The sequence below is a fragment of the Leptopilina heterotoma genome, unplaced genomic scaffold, assembly GCF_015476425.1.
Source record: "Leptopilina heterotoma isolate Lh14 unplaced genomic scaffold, ASM1547642v1 Lhet_44, whole genome shotgun sequence".
Classification (NCBI taxonomy): Eukaryota; Metazoa; Arthropoda; class Insecta; order Hymenoptera; family Figitidae; genus Leptopilina; species Leptopilina heterotoma.
The window spans coordinates 2154329-2174140 of NW_025111084.1; the positions used below are offsets into that span (position 1 = coordinate 2154329).

The 19812-nt window shown below is 30.3% G+C and overlaps 6 protein-coding genes across 9 annotated transcripts; 5 read left to right on the plus strand and 1 right to left on the minus strand.

The window, feature by feature from the left end:
* Positions 1–320: 320 nt before the first annotated feature.
* LOC122506893 (protein SDA1 homolog) lies at positions 321–5937 on the plus strand. Its single transcript, XM_043619304.1, has 10 exons — positions 321–438; positions 676–781; positions 869–973; positions 2840–2938; positions 3022–3537; positions 3842–4076; positions 4151–4286; positions 4409–4721; positions 4851–5555; positions 5687–5937. Exons 2-10 carry the CDS (start codon positions 695–697, stop codon positions 5885–5887), a joined length of 2397 nt encoding a protein of 798 aa, XP_043475239.1. The 5' UTR covers positions 321–438; positions 676–694; the 3' UTR covers positions 5888–5937.
* LOC122506894 (origin recognition complex subunit 5) lies at positions 745–2860 on the plus strand. Its single transcript, XM_043619305.1, has 3 exons — positions 745–781; positions 869–973; positions 1182–2860. The coding sequence occupies exon 3, from the start codon at positions 1283–1285 to the stop codon at positions 2576–2578; it is 1296 nt and encodes a 431-aa protein (XP_043475240.1). The 5' UTR covers positions 745–781; positions 869–973; positions 1182–1282; the 3' UTR covers positions 2579–2860.
* A 407-nt stretch (positions 5938–6344) lies between the features above and the next one.
* On the plus strand, positions 6345–7664 carry LOC122506869 (mediator of RNA polymerase II transcription subunit 18). Of its 2 annotated transcripts, none has more exons than XM_043619262.1 (3): positions 6345–6403; positions 6686–6928; positions 7001–7664. In XM_043619262.1, the coding sequence occupies exons 2-3, from the start codon at positions 6723–6725 to the stop codon at positions 7449–7451; spliced, it is 657 nt and encodes a 218-aa protein (XP_043475197.1). In that variant the 5' UTR covers positions 6345–6403; positions 6686–6722; the 3' UTR covers positions 7452–7664. The 2 variants fall into 2 exon arrangements, with proteins under 2 accessions (XP_043475197.1, XP_043475195.1); XM_043619260.1 differs by lacking the exon at positions 6345–6403 and adding an exon at positions 6426–6569.
* Positions 7665–8172: 508 nt separating this feature from the next.
* Positions 8173–10527, plus strand: LOC122506876 (RNA-binding protein 1-like). 2 transcript variants are annotated; one of them, XM_043619271.1, is made up of 7 exons: positions 8173–8333; positions 8522–8731; positions 8816–8938; positions 9111–9158; positions 9242–9289; positions 10175–10261; positions 10339–10527. In XM_043619271.1, exons 2-7 carry the CDS (start codon positions 8523–8525, stop codon positions 10340–10342), a joined length of 519 nt encoding a protein of 172 aa, XP_043475206.1. In that variant the 5' UTR covers positions 8173–8333; position 8522; the 3' UTR covers positions 10343–10527. The 2 variants fall into 2 exon arrangements, with proteins under 2 accessions (XP_043475206.1, XP_043475207.1); XM_043619272.1 differs by lacking the exons at positions 10175–10261; positions 10339–10527 and adding an exon at positions 9437–10055.
* Positions 10528–11037: 510 nt separating this feature from the next.
* On the plus strand, positions 11038–17239 carry LOC122506874 (protein vav). Of its 2 annotated transcripts, none has more exons than XM_043619270.1 (9): positions 11038–11374; positions 11949–12455; positions 12561–12629; positions 12764–12881; positions 13787–14146; positions 14263–14583; positions 14709–15113; positions 15419–15690; positions 15876–17239. In XM_043619270.1, the coding sequence occupies exons 2-9, from the start codon at positions 12043–12045 to the stop codon at positions 16231–16233; spliced, it is 2316 nt and encodes a 771-aa protein (XP_043475205.1). In that variant the 5' UTR covers positions 11038–11374; positions 11949–12042; the 3' UTR covers positions 16234–17239. The 2 variants fall into 2 exon arrangements, with proteins under 2 accessions (XP_043475205.1, XP_043475204.1); XM_043619269.1 differs by lacking the exon at positions 12764–12881 and adding an exon at positions 13275–13470 and having other exon boundaries at positions 11039–11374.
* A 656-nt stretch (positions 17240–17895) lies between these two features.
* LOC122506868 (torsin-1A) lies at positions 17896–19722 on the minus strand. The gene is made up of 3 exons (XM_043619259.1): positions 19323–19722; positions 18965–19230; positions 17896–18668 (listed from the first exon to the last, which is right to left on the minus strand). The coding sequence occupies exons 1-3, from the start codon at positions 19516–19518 to the stop codon at positions 18090–18092; spliced, it is 1041 nt and encodes a 346-aa protein (XP_043475194.1). The 5' UTR covers positions 19519–19722; the 3' UTR covers positions 17896–18089.
* Positions 19723–19812: the final 90 nt, after the last annotated feature.

The following is a 19812-nucleotide window of genomic DNA, read 5'->3' on the forward strand; positions in this document are numbered from 1 at the left end:
AACTAACGCTTTTTTCACTTTAATTAATTAATTAAGTAATTAATACTTGATTTAATTATTGAAATATGATTGTAAATCGTTAATAAGTGTATTATTTAGTTTTTTATCAAAATATTTTAATTATATATTGTTTATTTTCTTAAATAAACATTCGAACCCGGAACAAACTTTTTTTGCCTAAATTCATTAAATAAGCAATTAATAATTGATTTTATAATTGAAATATGATTGTAAATTGTTTACAAATGTATAATTTAGTTATATAAAATAAAGTCAGCTTGTAAAATAAGTTTAATAATGAAAATTATTATTAAATCGAATGTCCAAGTCCTCGAAAGTTCATCCCCATGGAATATCATAATAAAGCCTAAAGGCGCATTCACACAAAAATCCTCAATTGAACTAAATTGCTCCACGTTTTTGGCATTTGGCGCTATGGTAAGTTGATATTCCGCATTTATTTTATTAATAATAGGTAAAATATAATCTACTTTTTGATTTTAATTTTCCTAATAACTTGAAAATTGTTCGTAAATTTTTCTGTTGAATTATTTACTCATTATGATTTGATTGTAAAATACATTATTGTTGAACACTTTCCTAACCTCAAAATGTTTGACACCAAATAAAATTGTTTTTAATTCCTTGAATTTAATCAAATTAATTTATTTGCAGATAAATATTTTTGAACAGAATGGTTCGGCATAATAACCAACTACCGGATAATCTTCCACAATTACAGAATTTAATTAAACGTGATCCTGAATCGTACAAAGAAGAAGTAAGTTTTCTCGCATATTTCAAACTTTTTATTCGTTTTTGTACTTATTATTAATATGTTGTCTAATTTGTTAAAAAAAATTTACAGTTTCTTCAACAACATAATCACTTTAAATCCTTCTTGGAAGTATTTCGATTGAATCCCGAGAAATTCGATAAAGATCTTGATGTTGTGTCTATGTTTCTTGCCCAGGTGAGTTTTTTTTTATAATTACAAAAATTTCATTTTCCTAGAGTTTTGAACATTCAAATGAATGAATTTAATATTATTATCTTTATTATTCTAAATACTAAGAAATTAAATTTTCTATAATTAGTGAAATTTTACTAAATTTGTAGCCACTATTAAATGTTATTTAAATTTTATAATTGCATCGACGAACTTTTTTTTTCTCTTTCAGGTTTGAGAAAAGATAAGTTCGTCGAGCAAGTGGGCAAAAATTTTGTTACCTTTGTCAAAATTTTTCATCATCGTTAATATCAAAAAAGAAAAGAATTAATCATGGAGGAGTGTATTGAAGCTCTTGGTGAAACGATAGTTTGTCGAGATAATCTAATTCGACAATTTTATGGTTTAATCGCACCGAATGAACAATTGCCGGAGAATATTTTTGCCTACGGTCATATTGCGAGTGGAAAATCACTAATTATTCAGAGTATCGTGAAACATTTAAAGTACAAATACTCGGTAATAAATTGCGTTGATCATTTAACCAATAAACATATGTTCGAGGACATTCTCATGGATCTCACCGGAACATCATTGAAATCAGAGGATAATTTTAAATCTCCATTCAAAGTCGATTCGATAATGGATTTTATTTACAGTCTACGCTTTGAATTCATCAACAATGAGCCAATAATTATCATTTTCGATAAATGTGAATATCTACGTGATAAACCAAAACTACTTCTCGCTCTTCTACGTCTTCGTGAATTATCCCAAATTAACGTATGTCCAATTTTCATCACCGATCTCACCTGGGATAAATTCTTCTCCATCATTAAATTAAAATTGCCAATTAAATTTCACTTTCCACCGTATACAAAACAGGAATTATCGAGAATTTTACTATTCTACAAACCTGAGGATTATGATGAAGGATTTTACGAAAATTTCCTCGATCTATTCATGTCCGTATTTTATCAATTTTGTCGTGATCTCAATGAATTGCGTTACATGGCGTCGATTAATTTCGAAAAATACGTTGAACCGATTAAAAATGGCAAATATACGATTGAAGATACTAAGCAACTTTGGTTTGATGTAAAGAAGGTGTTTCAGAAGAATTTAGAAGTTATTTATTTACGTGTCCAATCGAGTGATTTTGTTCAAGATACAAAAATTGCTAATGAAATTGGTTCAATATCAAAATTGGCATTGAGTTTCGAACTTCCGGTCTATGGGAAACATATTTTGATAGCGTCATTTTTGGCCTCGTATAATCCAGTGAAGGAGGACAAGTATTTATTTATGAAGGGAACGAAGAAGAGGAAAAAAAGAGCTCACGTCATTAAGAAGAAACAAGTTCTTACTACACAAACGGGACCGAAGAGTTTTCCACTTCAGAGAATGTTGATGATATTTTGTTGTATTGTCGAGGACAATGTTGACATAAATACGAAAATTCTTTCACAAATTCCAACCATGTGCGAATTGGGATTATTGACACCTGTCGGCGAATCGAATATTGACGAACCAAAATACAAATGTTGCGTGAGCTACGATTTTGCGACAGTTATTTCCAAGTCTATTAATTTTGAATTGAAAAATTATCTCTACGACTTTATTCACTAGTATTTTATTTTATTTTATACTCGATTTAATTCATTTTATTCTACATCGAAAATTTCATTTTTCGTTAACTTATTTATTAATCGTAAATCGTAATTACAATCGACTGCTTAATTTATTATCTTTCTAATCTACGAATAACGTTTTTTACTTTTGTACAATTTTTTGCAAATAAAAGTACTTGAGAAAAATATCGTTTCTTTTAAAAGTGGCTACAAATTTCCTGTGAATGTATTGAAAATAAATTTTGTTTTAAACTCCAAGGTGGCCCATTGTTATCCAGATGTTCTCGTCACATTTCCTCAGGATATTATCGATACACTCGAGAAGCACAACACAGTTCTTCACAATGACATGCGAATGGTAAAAAATAATTTCATTTTATTTAAATATGAATCGAATATCGAAATAATTTCATTAATTATTTTCCCTCTATTTTGTTATAGACATTTTGCAAGGCGTTAATTTTAATTCGCAATAAAGGACTTTTGGAGCCAACGGTGTTATTGAATTTATTCTTCAATCTCCTCCGTTGTCAGGATAAAGTTTTACGGGAATTTCTACAGACGCACATTATCACCGACATTAAGAATATCAATGCAAAACATAAGAATGCAAAAATTAATACTGTTTTGCAAAATTTTATGTTCACGATGCTTAAGGATGCAAACGATCGTGCGGCACGAATGTCATTGGACATTATGATTGAATTGTACAAGAAAAATGTTTGGAATGATGCAAAGACTGTGAATGTCATTGCCACGGGTTGTTTTTCGAAAATTGTGAAAATAATGGCAATTAGTTTGAGATTTTTCCTCGGCACCGATCCAGATGAAAAGGAAAGCGATGAGAGTGACAGTGACGATGAGCCGAATGTCAAGGAAGTTATGCTCGCCAATAAAGTTAATAAGAAGACGAAAAAACGAGATAAACAGCTGAAGAAGGCGAAACAACTTTATGTGGTTGGTTTTTTTGAATTTTCACTCTTTTATTTCATTTTTATTAATTATTAGCAAATACATTCAATATTTATTATTATTATGAACATTAGAAAACAAATCAATTTTTTTTTTTAATTTTTAATAATATTTTTTGAAAACATACAATTATTTTCTAAAATTTTAATAAATTCTTTGAAAAAATTCAATTTTATTTATAAATAATAAAATTCTTTGAAAAAATTAAATTATATTCAAAACAATTTTCTTTCGCTTTCAATGAAAAAAATTTCTAGTAAAATAAAATTTTACTTTCCAATTTGTTTAGAAATCAAAAAAGAAGAAATCAAAGGCCCCGCAATTTAATTTCTCGGCGCTTCATTTAATTCACGATCCACAAGGTTTTGCGGAAAAATTATTCAAACAATTACAGAGAAACAATGATCGAAGGGAAATTAAAGTCATGACACTTGACGTTATATCGAGATTAATTGGTCTACACGATTTATTTCTATTAAATTTTTATCCATTCGTGCAAAAATATCTACATCCTCATATCCCAGGTAAGCAAATTGAATTATTACGAAAAATAATATAGAAAAAAACAGGAATTATAAAAATGATTTCTCTTTTTCAGATGTCACGAAAATGTTACAATTTGTCGCACAAGCGTCACATGAATTAGTGCCACCAGATGTTTTAGAACCGGTTCTAAAAACTTTGGTTAATAATTTTGTAACTGAACGAAATTCTGGTGATGTCATGGCCATTGGGTAAATATGCTTTTAAATTTTATTTATTTTCATTTGATTTTTATTACGAAAATAATAATATGAATTTGGATGAAAAAGTAAATTTAATTTAATTTTTTTTTAAATGGAATTTAATTTTTAAGATTGAATGCAGTGAGGGAAATTTGCGCGCGATGTCCGCTGGTTATGACGGAGGATCTTCTTCGAGATTTGTCACAATATAAAAACTATCGTGAACGGAGTGTAATGATGGCTGCTCGTTCACTCATAGCGTTATTCAGAAGTACAATGCCAGATTTACTCAACAAAAAAGACAGAGGTCGTCCAACGGAGGCGACAATGTTCCTGGAGTCACTTCAATACGGCAAAGTCAATGCCAAAACATTTATACCTGGTGCTGAAGTTTTACTTGATAAATCAACCGAGGATTTTGAAATTGACAGCGACGATAGTGACGTGAGTCTTTTTTTATTTCTATTTGTGACGCGAGTCTATTTTTATTTTAAAAAATACAAATTCATTAATAATTAATAAATAATAATTTATAATTCATTATTGAAGTAAATATAAAAAAAATATTTTCAGGAGGACGACGAATGGATTGACGTAAATCACAGTGATGATGAAAATACTACAAAAAATAGTATTGAGGCAGGGGATGAGGAGAACAGTGAAAGTGAGGGCGAAGATGATGAAGAGGACGAAGAAGACGAAGAAATTGATGACGAAGAAGAAGAAGAAGAAGATGACGAAGAGATTGATGGTGAAGAAGTAGACGAGGAAAATGATAATGATGATACTGATAACAAAGAAGAGAACGAGAAAAAATCGAAAATTAAAATAAAAAATATGAAAAAGTCGAAAAAATGTAAAACTGAAGAAGAAAATGATTCTTCAATGAATATCGAGGGTGATATTGAAGAAATGGACGATTCCATGTCACAAAAGACAATAAGAAGTAATCGTGGTAAGAAAAAGACTTATGCGACGAAATTGGAGCGAAAAAAGAGGAAAATTGCAATGCTCGCGAAGAATAGAGAGCAAAAGAAAACTGAGTATACTGCCGAGAAAAAAGAAAAGGCGTCGCAAATTTCCGTCGAGAGAATTTTAACTGATGAAGATTTTAAGAGAATTGATATGGCTTTAGTCAAACAGCAAGTAACGCACGCTAAACGTGGAGTGAAACGACCGCACGATGAAGATCGTGGCGAACTGGTGAAACTCGGAGATATTGAAAATATCTATAAGAAAAAGAGGCATGACAAGGCAGCTCGACAGGAAACTGTTCGGGTAATTATTTTCTACATATAAATGAATTTTTTGAATTAGTGGATTTTTTTGTAATTATATTGAGTCACTATTATTAATAATTTCACTAATTATTTTGTCAAAATTAATTCTTATTTTATTTGAATTTTCAGAAAGGACAAGAAGGACGAGAAAAATTCGGCTACAAGGATGGAAGGCAGAATCCATTGTGCAGTAAAACAAATCGCGAGAGAAATAAAAAGAAAGCTTATCAAATGATAAAATTCAAAGTTAAAGGAAAAGGAAAGCGTTCCTTTAAAGACAAGCAAATTGCTCTTAGAAATCATTTAACTACTTTAAGAAAGATGAAGTAAATTCATCGAAGATTTTTATATTTCAAGAAAATAAATATTTATCATAGTAATGAATCTACATTTTGTTCCAAACATCGAAAAACTATATAATTATATAAAAGATTGAATTTCTATTTGTCAGAAATAATTTTTAATTAAAAATAAGGAAAAGATTTATTTTTATCATCTTTACCTGCTTCCTAAAGAATTGCAACAAAAGTTAGTCACAATTTCCTATTTTATATGAAAATGTTTAATTAGATTTTGAATTCTATTTAGAATTTAATTTTCAACATTTCAAATAATAATTAAGAGTTGCCTTCGAATAAAAATTACAATTTAAATTAAAATTATTTCCTAATGACAAAATTGTAATTTTTATTCAAATTATTCAAATGCAACTTTTAATTTCTTGAAATGTTTAAATTTAAATTTAAATAAATTTATAGTACCAAATAATTACACTGGTGGCACTTCAGTAGAGTCAGTCACGTGATCACAACAAAACTGCGGTGAAAACAATAAAAACAGCAAACAGTAAGTTAACAAAAGAACTTGTTTATTATAAGCGAAAGGATAATAATTGATTAACTATGGAATTTTGTTTTGGAGGACAAACCTTTTTATATTCTAAAAATGTCTAAATTGAATGAATTGGAATGAATTGAATCGTGACAGAAAATGAGTAACCTAACCTCAAATTGTAAAGGGAGAATTTTCAATTAAATTTTATGAATATTGCAAATATATATAACTAATATAGTCCTATAGACAATATAATTCTTTTTAATAAAAGTTTAATGAAACATCTTTCGTCAGGTAAATATTGTCAGGATTGACAGAATCGTCAGCAATCATGTCAGCTCCAATAACCACCGCAATGGAAAGTATGACAACTGCCATGAAGACGAATATTATTCCAAATCAGGAATATCTTCTTCAAGGTTCAGTTCTAGACAGTGCTGTCGAGGTTCTACTACATCGTCTTCGTGGCTTATGCGACAATGTCGACACCGGTCCCGAAACTTTTCACGATCACGAAATGTGCTTCAGTATCAGACGGTAATTTGACAAAATTTTACTAATAATAAAAATACAATTTTCTTGCTGACAAAATGCTAACTAAAATTCCAGAGGACCACCACCGGAACAACCTCTTCTTCTGCGAATACGAAGAGCTCTAGACTATCCGGAAATGCCATGGCAATTGCGTTACATTGGTCAAACGGAAATTGGCGATAAATCACGTCCAACTTTGATAAGAAGCAGTTTGGATATTGCCACAAGTAATACGGTGGCTGAATTTCTCTCGGAATTGGGATGTAAATTGGATTTTGAATATATTGTACGTGGCTATATGTTTCGTAAGGGTCGAATGAAGATCACCGTCTCGAAGATATTCAAAATGGGACAGGGAAAAATGCCCGACAGTGTTGAACCAATGTCGCAGAGTTATCTCGTCGAACTCAGTGTTCTTGCACCTTCTGGACAGGACGCAATTGCTGAGGATATGAGGTCATTCGCGGAACAATTAAAACCCTTGGTGCAACTCGAGAAAATTGATTACAAACGCCTAGTGCATTAAGATCATTTTATTTCTCATATAAAATTATTTATATGCAAAAAGAAACCGTATTTTCTTACTACGAACTTTTTATTTATAACAAATTAGGTTCGTATTTTTAAAACTATACTTTTTATCAATTTTTTTATTACTTTTTTTAATTAGTTTAATAAATTACTAAGTGTATCATTTCTTTTACGTATTAAAAATAATAAAATTTATACAGAACTTCAATTATTTAAGAAACAATTTTCATTGAATTTTCTAAAAAAATTAATTATTTAAAAGAATTTTTATAAAATTTATTCTTCTCGGGAATTTAATTATTTTGGAAAATTTTAATGCAACTCTTCGCAGAAATTCAAGAATTTTTTAGATTTGAGCCACTAAAAGCTACTATTTTTGTTTTTTTTTCGTCTTTTGAAAAATTTGTAATTAAAATATTTTGAAGATACTTGAATTTTCTTAAATTATTCTTAAAAGATTAAATTATATTTCCAATTATTCGGAAATTTCGTTAAATTTAATTGAAATTGTACCTACATTTAAAAAATTAATTCTTTTTGTACTTTAAAAATTATTTTTCAATTATAATCGTATTTTTGAAGAATTTAAAATTAAAATTTCAGATTTGACATTGTAAACTTCGGTTAATTAAATATTTATTTTAGAATTTATCTCAATTGTTAATTGCAATAAATTAACAACTTTGAATAAGGAAATTTGCTGATTTGACTAATTTAGTCACTGGAATAAAAATGGCGCCCTCTTGTTGACAGTATTCTAAACACAAGCAGATGTTGCTTGGGTAGCCATTTTGCATTCACGTTTTCGTCAAGTTCGTCGAAGCTTTTTACAAAAAAAGAATCATATTGCTCTTCGAACAGCTAATTATTTAAAAAAGTAAGTAAATTTGCACTCTTTCTTTCTAAAACTAATTTTTTTCTACCACATGCCAAGAGGGAAGAAATGATCCAAAAAATTCCTTTGTTTCTACATTTTACTACTTATTGTAATACATATTTTTGTCATAAATTCTTGGAGAATTTAAATATTATGTTAATTAATCAAACTTGATATTTTTTTAACAGCATGTCGCGATATCGCGAATGGGATTTGTCCTGTAAAGTGTACGTGGGAAATTTAGGGAGCAATGCCAACAAACACGAGATTGAGAGTGCTTTCGGCAAATTTGGTTCATTGAGAAACGTATGGGTTGCTAGGAATCCACCTGGTTTTGCTTTCGTCGAATTCGACGATCCCAGAGATGCCGAGGACGCGGTCAGAGGTTTAGATGGAATGTAAGATATCAATTTTGTTAATTTGTGTCTTTAGATGCCTTGTGGAATCGAAATCGATTAACTGAAAAATAAAATAAATTATAGTCGTTGCTGTGGGTCAAGAGTACGAGTCGAAATGTCGTCAGGTAGAAGCCGACGTGGAGGTGGTGGTGGTGGTGGAGGAGGAGGAGGAGGAGGTCGCAGACCAGCTGGAAAATATACTTCAAGGTAAAGCTCGTCTTTTGCAGTTGCAATACCAAACATAACCTCTAACTGAAAAGAAAATAAAATTCTTCGTCTTTAATATTAATCCTGTTGATGAAATTCTCGTCTAAAATCGTGATATAACATTAAAATGAAATTATTATTCTTCTTGATGAAAACGAAATTTGTGCCCTAGGTCCGGATCTCGTAGTCCTGTAAGAAGGGGTAATGGCCGTTTCCAGAGGTAAGATGAACACCAAAATTTTTAACTAAAATTTTTTCGAATTGAAATTTAATGCCAATATACAATTTTCAATTCTTTTGTAGATCCGCCTCCAAGAGTCCACGAAGATCACCTGTCAATCGCTACTCCAGGTAATAAATTAATTCTTGAATTTGTCAAAGTATTCAGAAATCTCAGGAAACTGAAAGATCAGCCAACAAGTAGGTTGCAAAAAATATACTGAGAAAAGAAAAATAAAAATGAGGAAAGTAAGTCTTTCGTAAAACTGACGTTTGCAGATTCTACCAGCGTCAACTTGTAGCTTTACTCATCTCCCCGACACTACTTCTACTGTCACCACCACCACCACAACTTGAGCCACCGTGAAAAATAAAATCCACTATCAAAACTGAACAAAAAAATATCAGTTTGTCCGTCTGTCTGTCTCCCTGTCGATAAAGACATCTTCGAGCTACCTTCAACTTATAGTGACACTAGGAGCATCCGAACCAAAAAAAAAATACTTCTTCGACTTGTCGAAAAAAAACAAAATATCGATTCATCCACCCCAAAAGCTCTACTGCTACTTCTTCTCGTCAATCATCACGTTTTATTTAGCTGACATACGACCGCTACTTCTCTTTGGCCGAGCACAGCAATATGATCACCACCTACACACCATCCCAACCCAACCACCACCACCACATGTTCACAAGTGTCTGGTATTTCGCCGATTTTCCAAAAAATTTTCTATCATTGACCGATGAAACAGTCTCTCCAAGGAATGGAAGAAATTCTCTTTTTTAAATTCTCTGCATAAAAAGGTAAACAAATAAAAATTGAAAAAAGTAAATAATTTCTGATAACTTGGAGAACTGTCACAAAATTCACATTCGGATCATTCCATCATATTTCTCTTTAAATCTATCTCAACTGTCTAAAGGGACCTTTAATTTTCTTATTGGTCTCTCGAGTGTTTCATTATTCTCTTAGCAAAATCTGTATTTCTTTTTCTAATTTCTATTTTTTCTTTTTAGATCCAAATCTCGTTCACCACGCAGGAGATCTCCAAGCAGAAGCCGAAGCCGTGATCGTCGCTCACGTTCAGACTCCCGTGACAGACGGTAATAATTAATTTTATTAGCTAATTTAATTAGAAACAAAATTCAAACTATTGTCTTAATAATTAAATTTTTTGCAGATAAAAGTATTAAGTGCAAAAACGAATGGATCGCTGATTGTAACGAATGGAAGAGAAAAAATGATGACAAAAAAAAATAATAAGACCCGTTGTATTTGTGTGTACATAAATTGATAGATTTACTTATATATAGTAGATATATGAAGATCTATTGAATATATACAGATATATTTGCCAAGAAAATGATGAAATATGATTAGAAGTCACACAATTACAGTATTTAAAGTATTGTATAAATATCAAATTATACCTTTCATGTCGAATTTGAGAATCGTTTATTGCACCATATTTTTTACAAACAATTGTGACAAAATAGTACGAAAATCTTCTATTCTAAATGTTAATTGATATTTCTGTATAAAATAAAACTGAGAATTGATAATAATTATTCAGTGGGACAAAACAAAATTTTTATGTTTTGTGTAGTATTCAATTTTTGTACTCTTTATTAAAATAAAAATATGTAATCGAAATAATTGTTTGTATTATTCTTATTATTCAGTTTGCATATATCATTAAATATTAATTTATTAATTTTCTGTTTATCAATTTTATTTATTTGAAACCTCGAAAAAATTGCTTTCATAAAGCTGCATCCACAATAGAGAAATTTTTAGCGCGCGAAATTTAAAATACCGGATGTGATAATTTCAATATGGCGGCGAAACAACACAAGCGCTTTAGTGGTGAATGTGGCGGAACTGAGAACCAACAATACTCAAAATGGCGCCGAGTGTTCATGAATAGTGAGCATTGAACAAGATTAAACGTCATAATACAACAATAAAAAAAAAGAAGAAAAAAAATGAAAGAAATTTGTTTGCAAGTGATTATGCTAAAATGACTGTTTAATTATGAAACTTGAAGATAAAATTGCACAACCTAAATCAAATATAATAGATCAATTTTCTAATGGGCGGAAGTGAATGAAGTTCAAACCATGGATTTTCCTTAATAGGCCATTATTTTTCACTGCATACAGAAGAAAATAAAAAGTAATAATTATTATCCGATTATTAATCATAACCGGAAAGAGGTACGTTTACAATTTCTCTCATTTTCCGCTTATTTATCAACATTGATAAAATACTGTTGACAATTATATGAAAATGTTCTTTGTGCTCCAAAATTTTCAAGATTACTCTTGCTGTTATCTTTTGCCTTTTTTTCTTTGATCTCTCCATATTTTATTATATTAAATAAAACATTTCAGTAATTATAACGAGTTTACGTTAAATTTGAATAAAATTTAAATTACTGATTAGAGGACAAATTTTTTACTTTTTGTTTTTGATTTTCTTCATTTGAATTTCTTTTTTTTCAAATTAGGAATAATGAAGTTTTAATGTTGCTAGTGATAATGAAATTTGTGTTGTAATTATTCGCTAGAAAATTAAATTTTTCCAGATCAATATCTAATCAATTTAATTTTTCTTTAAAAAACGTTAATGAAATTATTTTTTATTTTATTTTTCCCTGATTTCCAGACAAAATTCAATTTTTTCCAGTATTTTAATAAAAAAAATCCCTGCCTTTTTCCTAAATTCCCTGACCTGTGGCAACCCCGAATATGTTTAAAAAAAAATATATATATAAATTATTTTTCGCAGATTTATGATTAAAAAAACTGAAATGTCAGCATGGAATGAATTTGGAATTTTCGTGGATTCTTGGCAGTAAACTAGAGGGAATTTTCGCGCTTGAATGATGAGTGAAGTCGACGATGAAGGAGATTTATTAAGCGGATGGCGTGAATGCTCGAGTTGGTTGATAAGATGTGGAGCGTTACGCGCGGATCATCGGGCAAATTGGCCAACCGCGACAGCACGCGATTTGGCATATATTTTAAGAGACGGCGTATTATTATGCAATCTCTTAAATATTTTAGATCCTGGATGTATCGATATGAAAGATGTCAATCAAAAGCCACAAATGGCTCAATTTTTGTGCCTGCGCAATATCAAAGTCTTTCTCTCAACGTGCTTTCAAATATTCAATCTCACCGAATCCGATCTCTTCGAGCCGCGAATGCTCTTTGATTTAACCAATTTTCACAAAGTTCTCTGCACGCTTAGCTTACTTTCCAATTCACCTCGATTGCGACTCAAAGGCATTCCGTAAGTGATTTTTTTCCTTAAATTATTTTTAATATTTTTAAAATTTAAAGTTGAAAAAATTGTTACAAAAAGCAAAAATAATATTAACATATAATTGAATTACAGAGGATTCGTTGTGAAGAAGGGTCGATCGCAAGAGGATATTTATAAGGATTTGCAAAGCGTCGGTGCTGGGTGAGTTTTCTTTTCTTCTTTAGAAAGATAAAACATTCCCATTGTCAAAAACAGAAAAAAAAGAAATTTGTCGGGAAAAATTGTTTGTCGTGGAATTTATGGCTTTTAACAGTAAACTTTCTTAAATGGTTTAGCCCCCAGGCTGCATTTACGATAAAACCTAGGGGTGAGGACCTAGACGATTCCCAAGTTTATCAGGAATTGCTCTGCTTTTCGACTACCCCTCAACGTGACTGGCTTAGAGCGGAGGAGGTATTTGGCATATTTTGTTCCCTATTTGATGTGCCATTCTTATCGGCAAAAGCACCATTTTTATATTGTAGCAAATTTTTCTTTGAAAATTTCTTTTTAGAAATTTTAAATTTTTTAAAATACTTGAATTCAAATCTATTGATTTTTAATTAATAAATTAAAAGTTAATTTTTATCTACCGAATTACTAAAATTTAATTTGTTTCCAAATTAATAAAAAATAAATTGGTGCTCTTACCTGTTTTTCCTGAACCCAAAAGTGTTTTCTAGTCATGCCAGTGCCTCTTAGTTGTAACTCATTTATCTGAAAAGAATTTATTTTGCTATTTAATTTTGCATTTTTATGATATTTAGTGCATGGCTGTTTTATTTTGTTTTTTACTTGAAAATAAAGGCGTGAGAGCGAGGGCCGTCGGAGGAGATTTAGATGGCGCGAGAGGGATGAGGCAGGAGGAGGTGGAGGAGGAGATGATGAAGATTCAACTGGCGAAGAAGGTGGCTACGGAGCTTGCAACAGTAATGCTCATAAAGAAAAAGTCTACCATGATTTATGTAGACTGCACCTTCCTCCTCCTCCGTCTACTGCACAGGTTATTAATTTTTATTTATTTTCTATGATTTCATTTCAAAAATTAAATTAATTTTTTTCTCACATTTTTGCCGAAGCTTTTAATCAATAATTCATCACGTTTGCATGATTATAATTAAATATTAATATAATTATATATTTTATTAATTATATTAACTCTCAGGACCAATAGGCCCTGGGAAATTTAAGTGAAAACTATAATATAATTAATAATGAATTTTCTTGAGCGTAGATCAATTTTTTCTTCGTTTAATAGAGTATTAGAGTATAGAATACAGTATAGAATAGAGAATTAAATTTTTGAAAATAATATTCAGGGGGCGATTGCTGGTGGAGAGAAGAGAGATTACGTTGTTCAGGAATTAGTCGAAACGGAATGTAATTACTCGGAGGTTTTGAATAGTTTATTGAGGCATTTTGCCAGGCCATTGTCGTCAATGCTAAAACAAGAGGATTCGTCAAGAATATTTTTTGGTATCAAGGATCTTTCAGAAATTCACGCGGGCTTTCATAGTTCGCTTCGTAAAGCACGTAATGGAGCTGCTTTAGCACAAGTCTTTCTCGATTGGCGAGAAAAATTTCTCATCTATGGAGATTATTGCGCAAATTTAACAACCGCTCAAACTGTTTTGCAAGATATTTGCACGAGGAACGAGGATATTAATCAGGAAGTCGTTGTAAGTAAAATTGATCGAAATGCAAATTAAAAATTTTTTTAGTTTCAAATATAAATTTCAAGCAGACAAAAATAGTGATTATTATTATTAATATAAAGATTTTAATGTTTTAACAGAGGTGTCAACAGGAAGCAAACAATGGGAAATTCAAATTACGTGATATACTCTCAGTGCCAATGCAGAGGATTCTTAAGTATCATTTATTATTAGAGAAACTAGTGGAAGAAACTCCTCGCGATTGGAGCGAGGATCATCGTCAATTATCGAAGGCAAGAGAAGTTATGGTGGATGTAGCACAATATATTAATGAAGTTAAACGAGATTCGGACACTTTGGATATTATAAGGGATGTTCAAAGATCAATAATCGACTGGGATGTACCTGAGAATGCGGAATTAAAAGACTTTGGTCGATTGCTTATGGACGGAGAACTCAAGGTTCATTTTTCAAAAAATAAAATCATAAAATTTCTAAATAAAATCTAATTTAACAAAATAATTAAAATAATGAATTTATCAATGAATTAATATTTAATTTAACTTTTTTTTTTTGCTAATTACAGGTGAAAGCGCATGGTGATCAACGAGTAAAGGCAAGATACACGTTTGTTTTCGAGCAAGCTGTACTTGTGTGTAAAGCAGCACGTGGCGATCAGTATTGTTATCGAGGAACATTGAAATTGGACGATTATCGAATCGAGGATCATACGGGACGACGTACACTTGGCCGTGATTCACGATGGTCCTATCAATGGTTTTTGGTTCACAAACAAATGCGAACGGCTTACACACTTTTTGCACGAACTGATGATCTTAAACAAATGTGGATAAAAGCTCTGCAAGACGCCATGGATAATGTTAATCCCGCTGCATGCCGTCACACTAATCATAAATTTAAACTAACAACGTTCGATAATCCCCGCAGTTGTCAGCGGTGCGAGAAATTCCTCAAAGGCCGAATATTTCAAGTAATTATATCATTTTCTTCATTTCCTTACTGCATAAATACTTTGAATAATTTCAGATCCAAATTTTAAAAAAATTAAAATTAAAATTAAAATATTGATCAAATAATTGAATTCTTTCGTAAAATTTTATTAAAATGTTTATTTAAATAATAATTGAATTCATTCGAGAAATTTTATTGAAATTGTATAAAAAATAATTCAATTCCTTTTAAGAATTTTTATTATTTATGAAAATAAAAAATACGTTTTTAGAAACTAAATTTCAAAATAAAATTGTATAGAGAGGATTTTTGTTGTTCTTTCAGGGATATAAATGCGACGTATGCGGGCTTGCTGTTCATAAACAATGCATTATATACTCGGGAAAATGTATGCCCGCTCCACCGCCACCCCCGCCTCCACCACCTTTACCTTGCGAACGAGCGCTAACAGACAAATTATGGTATGTTGGAGTAATGGGTCGGGACGTTGCTGCCAGTAAATTGGAAGCCCGAGAAGATGGAACCTATATGTTAAGGTTACGACCTGCCGGACAACCACGACTCCAATATGAAACAAATTTCGCCCTAAGTATCAAGTGAGTGAATTCATTTTCCCAACAATATTAAAAAAAAATATCCTATGAAAATATTTTTCAATAAATATCCTTTTAAATGAAAGGCAATTTTCGATTTTCCTATTAAATTATATTAAAATTATTCATAGAAAATTCAATTCTTTTCAAAACAATTTTAAATAATTATTATTATTATTAATTTACAGAGCGGACGGAACAGTGAAACATATACGAGTATTTCAACGTGAAGTTGATGGGGCCGATTTGTATTATCTCGGTGAATCACGATTCTTTAAGAGTGTCGTTGAACTGGTGGAATTTTACGAGAGATCGTCGCTCGCTGAAAATTTTGAAAAACTCGATCAACGTTTACTATGGCCATTTAGGCGTGTTTTAGCAAAAGCTTTATACAATTTTCGTGGCGAGGAACGCAATCAATTGAGTTTACGTCGTGGATGTCGAGTTGTTGTGCTTAGCAAAGAAGGCGAGGCAAAAGGTTGGTGGAAAGGAAAAATAAACGATCAAGTCGGTTTTTTCCCCAAGGAATACGTGGAAGAAGAATAATAATAATCATAATTTTCCATCGGCCTTTTAAAAAGAGAAATTCTACATCAAAAAAATAAAAATTTAGCTTATCATCCATATATACATTCTATATATATACAGTGATGTGCTCAAAAAAACATATCTCATTCCGCATGAATTTAATCATCCACTGATCATTAATTAATTCAAGTGATCGTTGTCAAAATGATCCCTGTAATCGTGATGTATTTTTAATTCTACGAATTCTATAATTTACGATTATGTATTTTTAATTCTACAAATTTTATAATTTTAATATTATATTACTATATTTAATATGCCATCAAATTATGAATTTAATAATTCATTATATCAATTCATGAATTTTAATTCAGTGATTTTTATTACCAAATTATAAATTTAATAATTCATTTTTAATCCTATTTATTATTATGTATATTTTTAATAATTCAATTGTCAATGCGACGATTATTATACCGATCATTGGGATTAATGAGTCTTCAACGATCAGCATGAATTTTAAATGTCTAATCATGGAGCTAATATGGTAGAAGAAAAAAAAACCAAGTTAAGCGAAAATTCTGTTCAAAAAAGAAATTAGGATAAAAAGAATTGAAAGAAGAAAAATAACGGATTTCGAGGACAGTGCGAGAGAAAATATTTGGACATTATTATGTCGGTGGATTATTTTTTTCTATAGAAAAAAGAAAACATTTGCTCTCTTCCGTCGCAGTGTTAACTATAATAATTACAGAAAGAAAAAAAAATTTAAATACGCATTCTGTACTATAAAAAAATATTAAAAAAAAGAAAAAATAGCGCGCACATGTAAATGCATATATTATTATATATATATTATATTTATGTAGGTATCTTCACTCGCGCGCATTATTAATTCATGTTATGTACTATTATTGTTAGATGCGAGAAGGTCTACAATATTTTTAATTCCGAGACGTAATTCTCCAATTGTGCCAATACAGATCGTCAATAAAATTGGGATTTGCCCGAACCGTTATAGAAAGTGTTGATTTTTCTCGTTTCATTTGATTACTTCCTTGTAATTTTCCATTTTATTATTAGAATTTTCTTAATCGATTCCCGAATCCAAAAATCCGAAAACCATTTAAAGTTTCAATTTTAATTAAACTCTTTAAAGGAATGTAAGTATTTAAAAATTTTTTAAATAATATTCTTCAAAGCAAATCAATTCTTTTAACAAAATTTTATAAAGTTCTATGAAAGAATACCTACATATTATTGCATATTCGATATTAGAAAAGTTAAAAATATTAGGATAATTTTTTTTTAACAAAAATATAGTCTTTCAAAATAAAAAATATCCACTTTTCAACTTATTTTCTGATTAAATAAATAATAAATCTGAATAAAAAGCAAAATTAGTAAAAATTTAAACTTATTAGAAAAAAGCAATAATAAATTTCTGAAAAACAATTTTTGAATTTAACACAAAGATATAAAAATAAATAATATCTAGTATTTTTTATAAAAAAAATACCATTAAATGACAAAATCGAATATAGAAGCAGAATGTGTATATAAATATTTTATTATTTTCAAGAAGTTAAAAAAATAGACTACCTTATTTCGACTTTTCGTTAAAAACTTAGTTTCTAAAATATAAAAAACATGAAAAAACTCTAGCGACTACAAAAATTATTAATATTCTATTTAAACATAGAGATTCCTTTAATTCTTCAAAATAAAAAACGAAATTTAAGAATCACAATAAAAAAAGAGCACATTCACACATGATGAATTTTTCAACGAAAACTAGAAACGAAATTAGAACTCTCGTTTACAATGTCTAAAATATCCCCCCCCCCTCTTTTTTTCCTTTCGATAAATTATTATCAAAGATCAAAATTTCTTCTCTTTTGATTAACAACCAAATCGACTTTTGACTCAATTCGTTTACAGCCTGCTTTTGAATATAAATTATGAGGTGGAGGATCAAATGTCACATGTTCCATCACCTCGTTCACCATTTCTTCAGTTGGCTCAATGAGACGATCATGAAATGCCCGTTGAACACATTTAATAACATGCGATTCTTCAAGTGGCAAAAATGGCACATAATGATCAATTAAACTCGTCTCAATTGTATCACTTTTATGAAATCCACCCTTCTCATTAAATGCTCCAATTGTTATTAAATTCTCGAAATCCTGAAGCGATGTGTCCTCACGTTTCCTGCCACTCTCCCATAATTCAAGTAAACGCCTCACCAATTGCTGACTGCCAGTGTTTGATAAAAATATGAATATTGCCTTATTTTTGTTGACGCCTGCCAATTTAAAGTAACTCGTGTAATCGAGAATTGGCACTAACGCATTTAAAACTCCCTCCGGCATTTTATCGACCTCGTCAAATACAAACAAAGACCTATCACATTGATTTATACTGCTGACAAGTTCCTGGCGTAAATCCGCCTGCGATTTCAAATTTAATAGTCAATGAAAAGAACTAATTTCTATTTATTTGAATAAAAATTCATTTTCCCTATTTCCAGGCTTCGTACTCGATAATTTTTTTGAAAAAGTAGCAAAAATTATAGACTGAAAAGAAGTAGCAAAAAAGTAGCCATCAAAAATTAAATTCGACGACTCAATTTTTTTTTATAATCGAAAAAAAGTATCTAAATTCTAGTCAATCGTAAAAAAAGTAGATGAGTACGAAGTCCGTATATTTCTTAAAGTAAACTAATAAAAAAAAAGAAAAAACGTACCTTATATTTATCGATATCTCGTTCATTGGGAAAATCATCCCGTCCGTTATAAAAGTGAAAATATTCGCTCTTCTCACCCTTTTTGAAAAGAGCCTTTGCAATCATTCGAACAACGAAATTTTTACCACTTCCTGGCAATCCATGAAAACTCATCGCCAATGGTTTTATCGGATGAAGATGAGACAAATGCCCCCTAATTGCATTAAGTACTGTCTCGTGGGCAATTTTCTGTCCGTACAACTCTTTTTTTAGCATACTATCCAGATCTGCAATAATATAAAATTGTCAATTTGTATATGTTATTATTAAATTTAGAAATAAAAATTTTTCTAAATAGAAAACAAAAAAAGGAACTCACGCCAAATATCGGCTGGAATATATTCATCAATACAACATTCTGTGACTTTACATTTTAAAAAGGTATAACCAGCATACATTCCTGCAAGTCCTGCTCCCGCATAACCAAGTGGAATTAATGGTAAAATGCTAAGTACATCCTGAATTTGTATAGTCAGGAAAACAATTAAAATTACTTGATAATAGAAAAAATTCATTTTCACCACAAGACGAAATCAGTGAAGGCATTTAATAAACAATGATTTTTATATCAAACAATTTAATAAATTTACTAAAAACATTATGCAACGGTCCAACAAAAACATGAACAAACTGGAAATATTATTTAATTAACTAAAGACTAATAGGACTATAACATAAACACCGCAAATGTTTAGATTTTTTTAGAGGTTATGTGACAGATCGAAAACACTTCGATACATTCGAGATAATTATCGATATTTACTTCATACCAAAAGCATTTCTGATTGGTTGGTAAATTTACCTGGAAA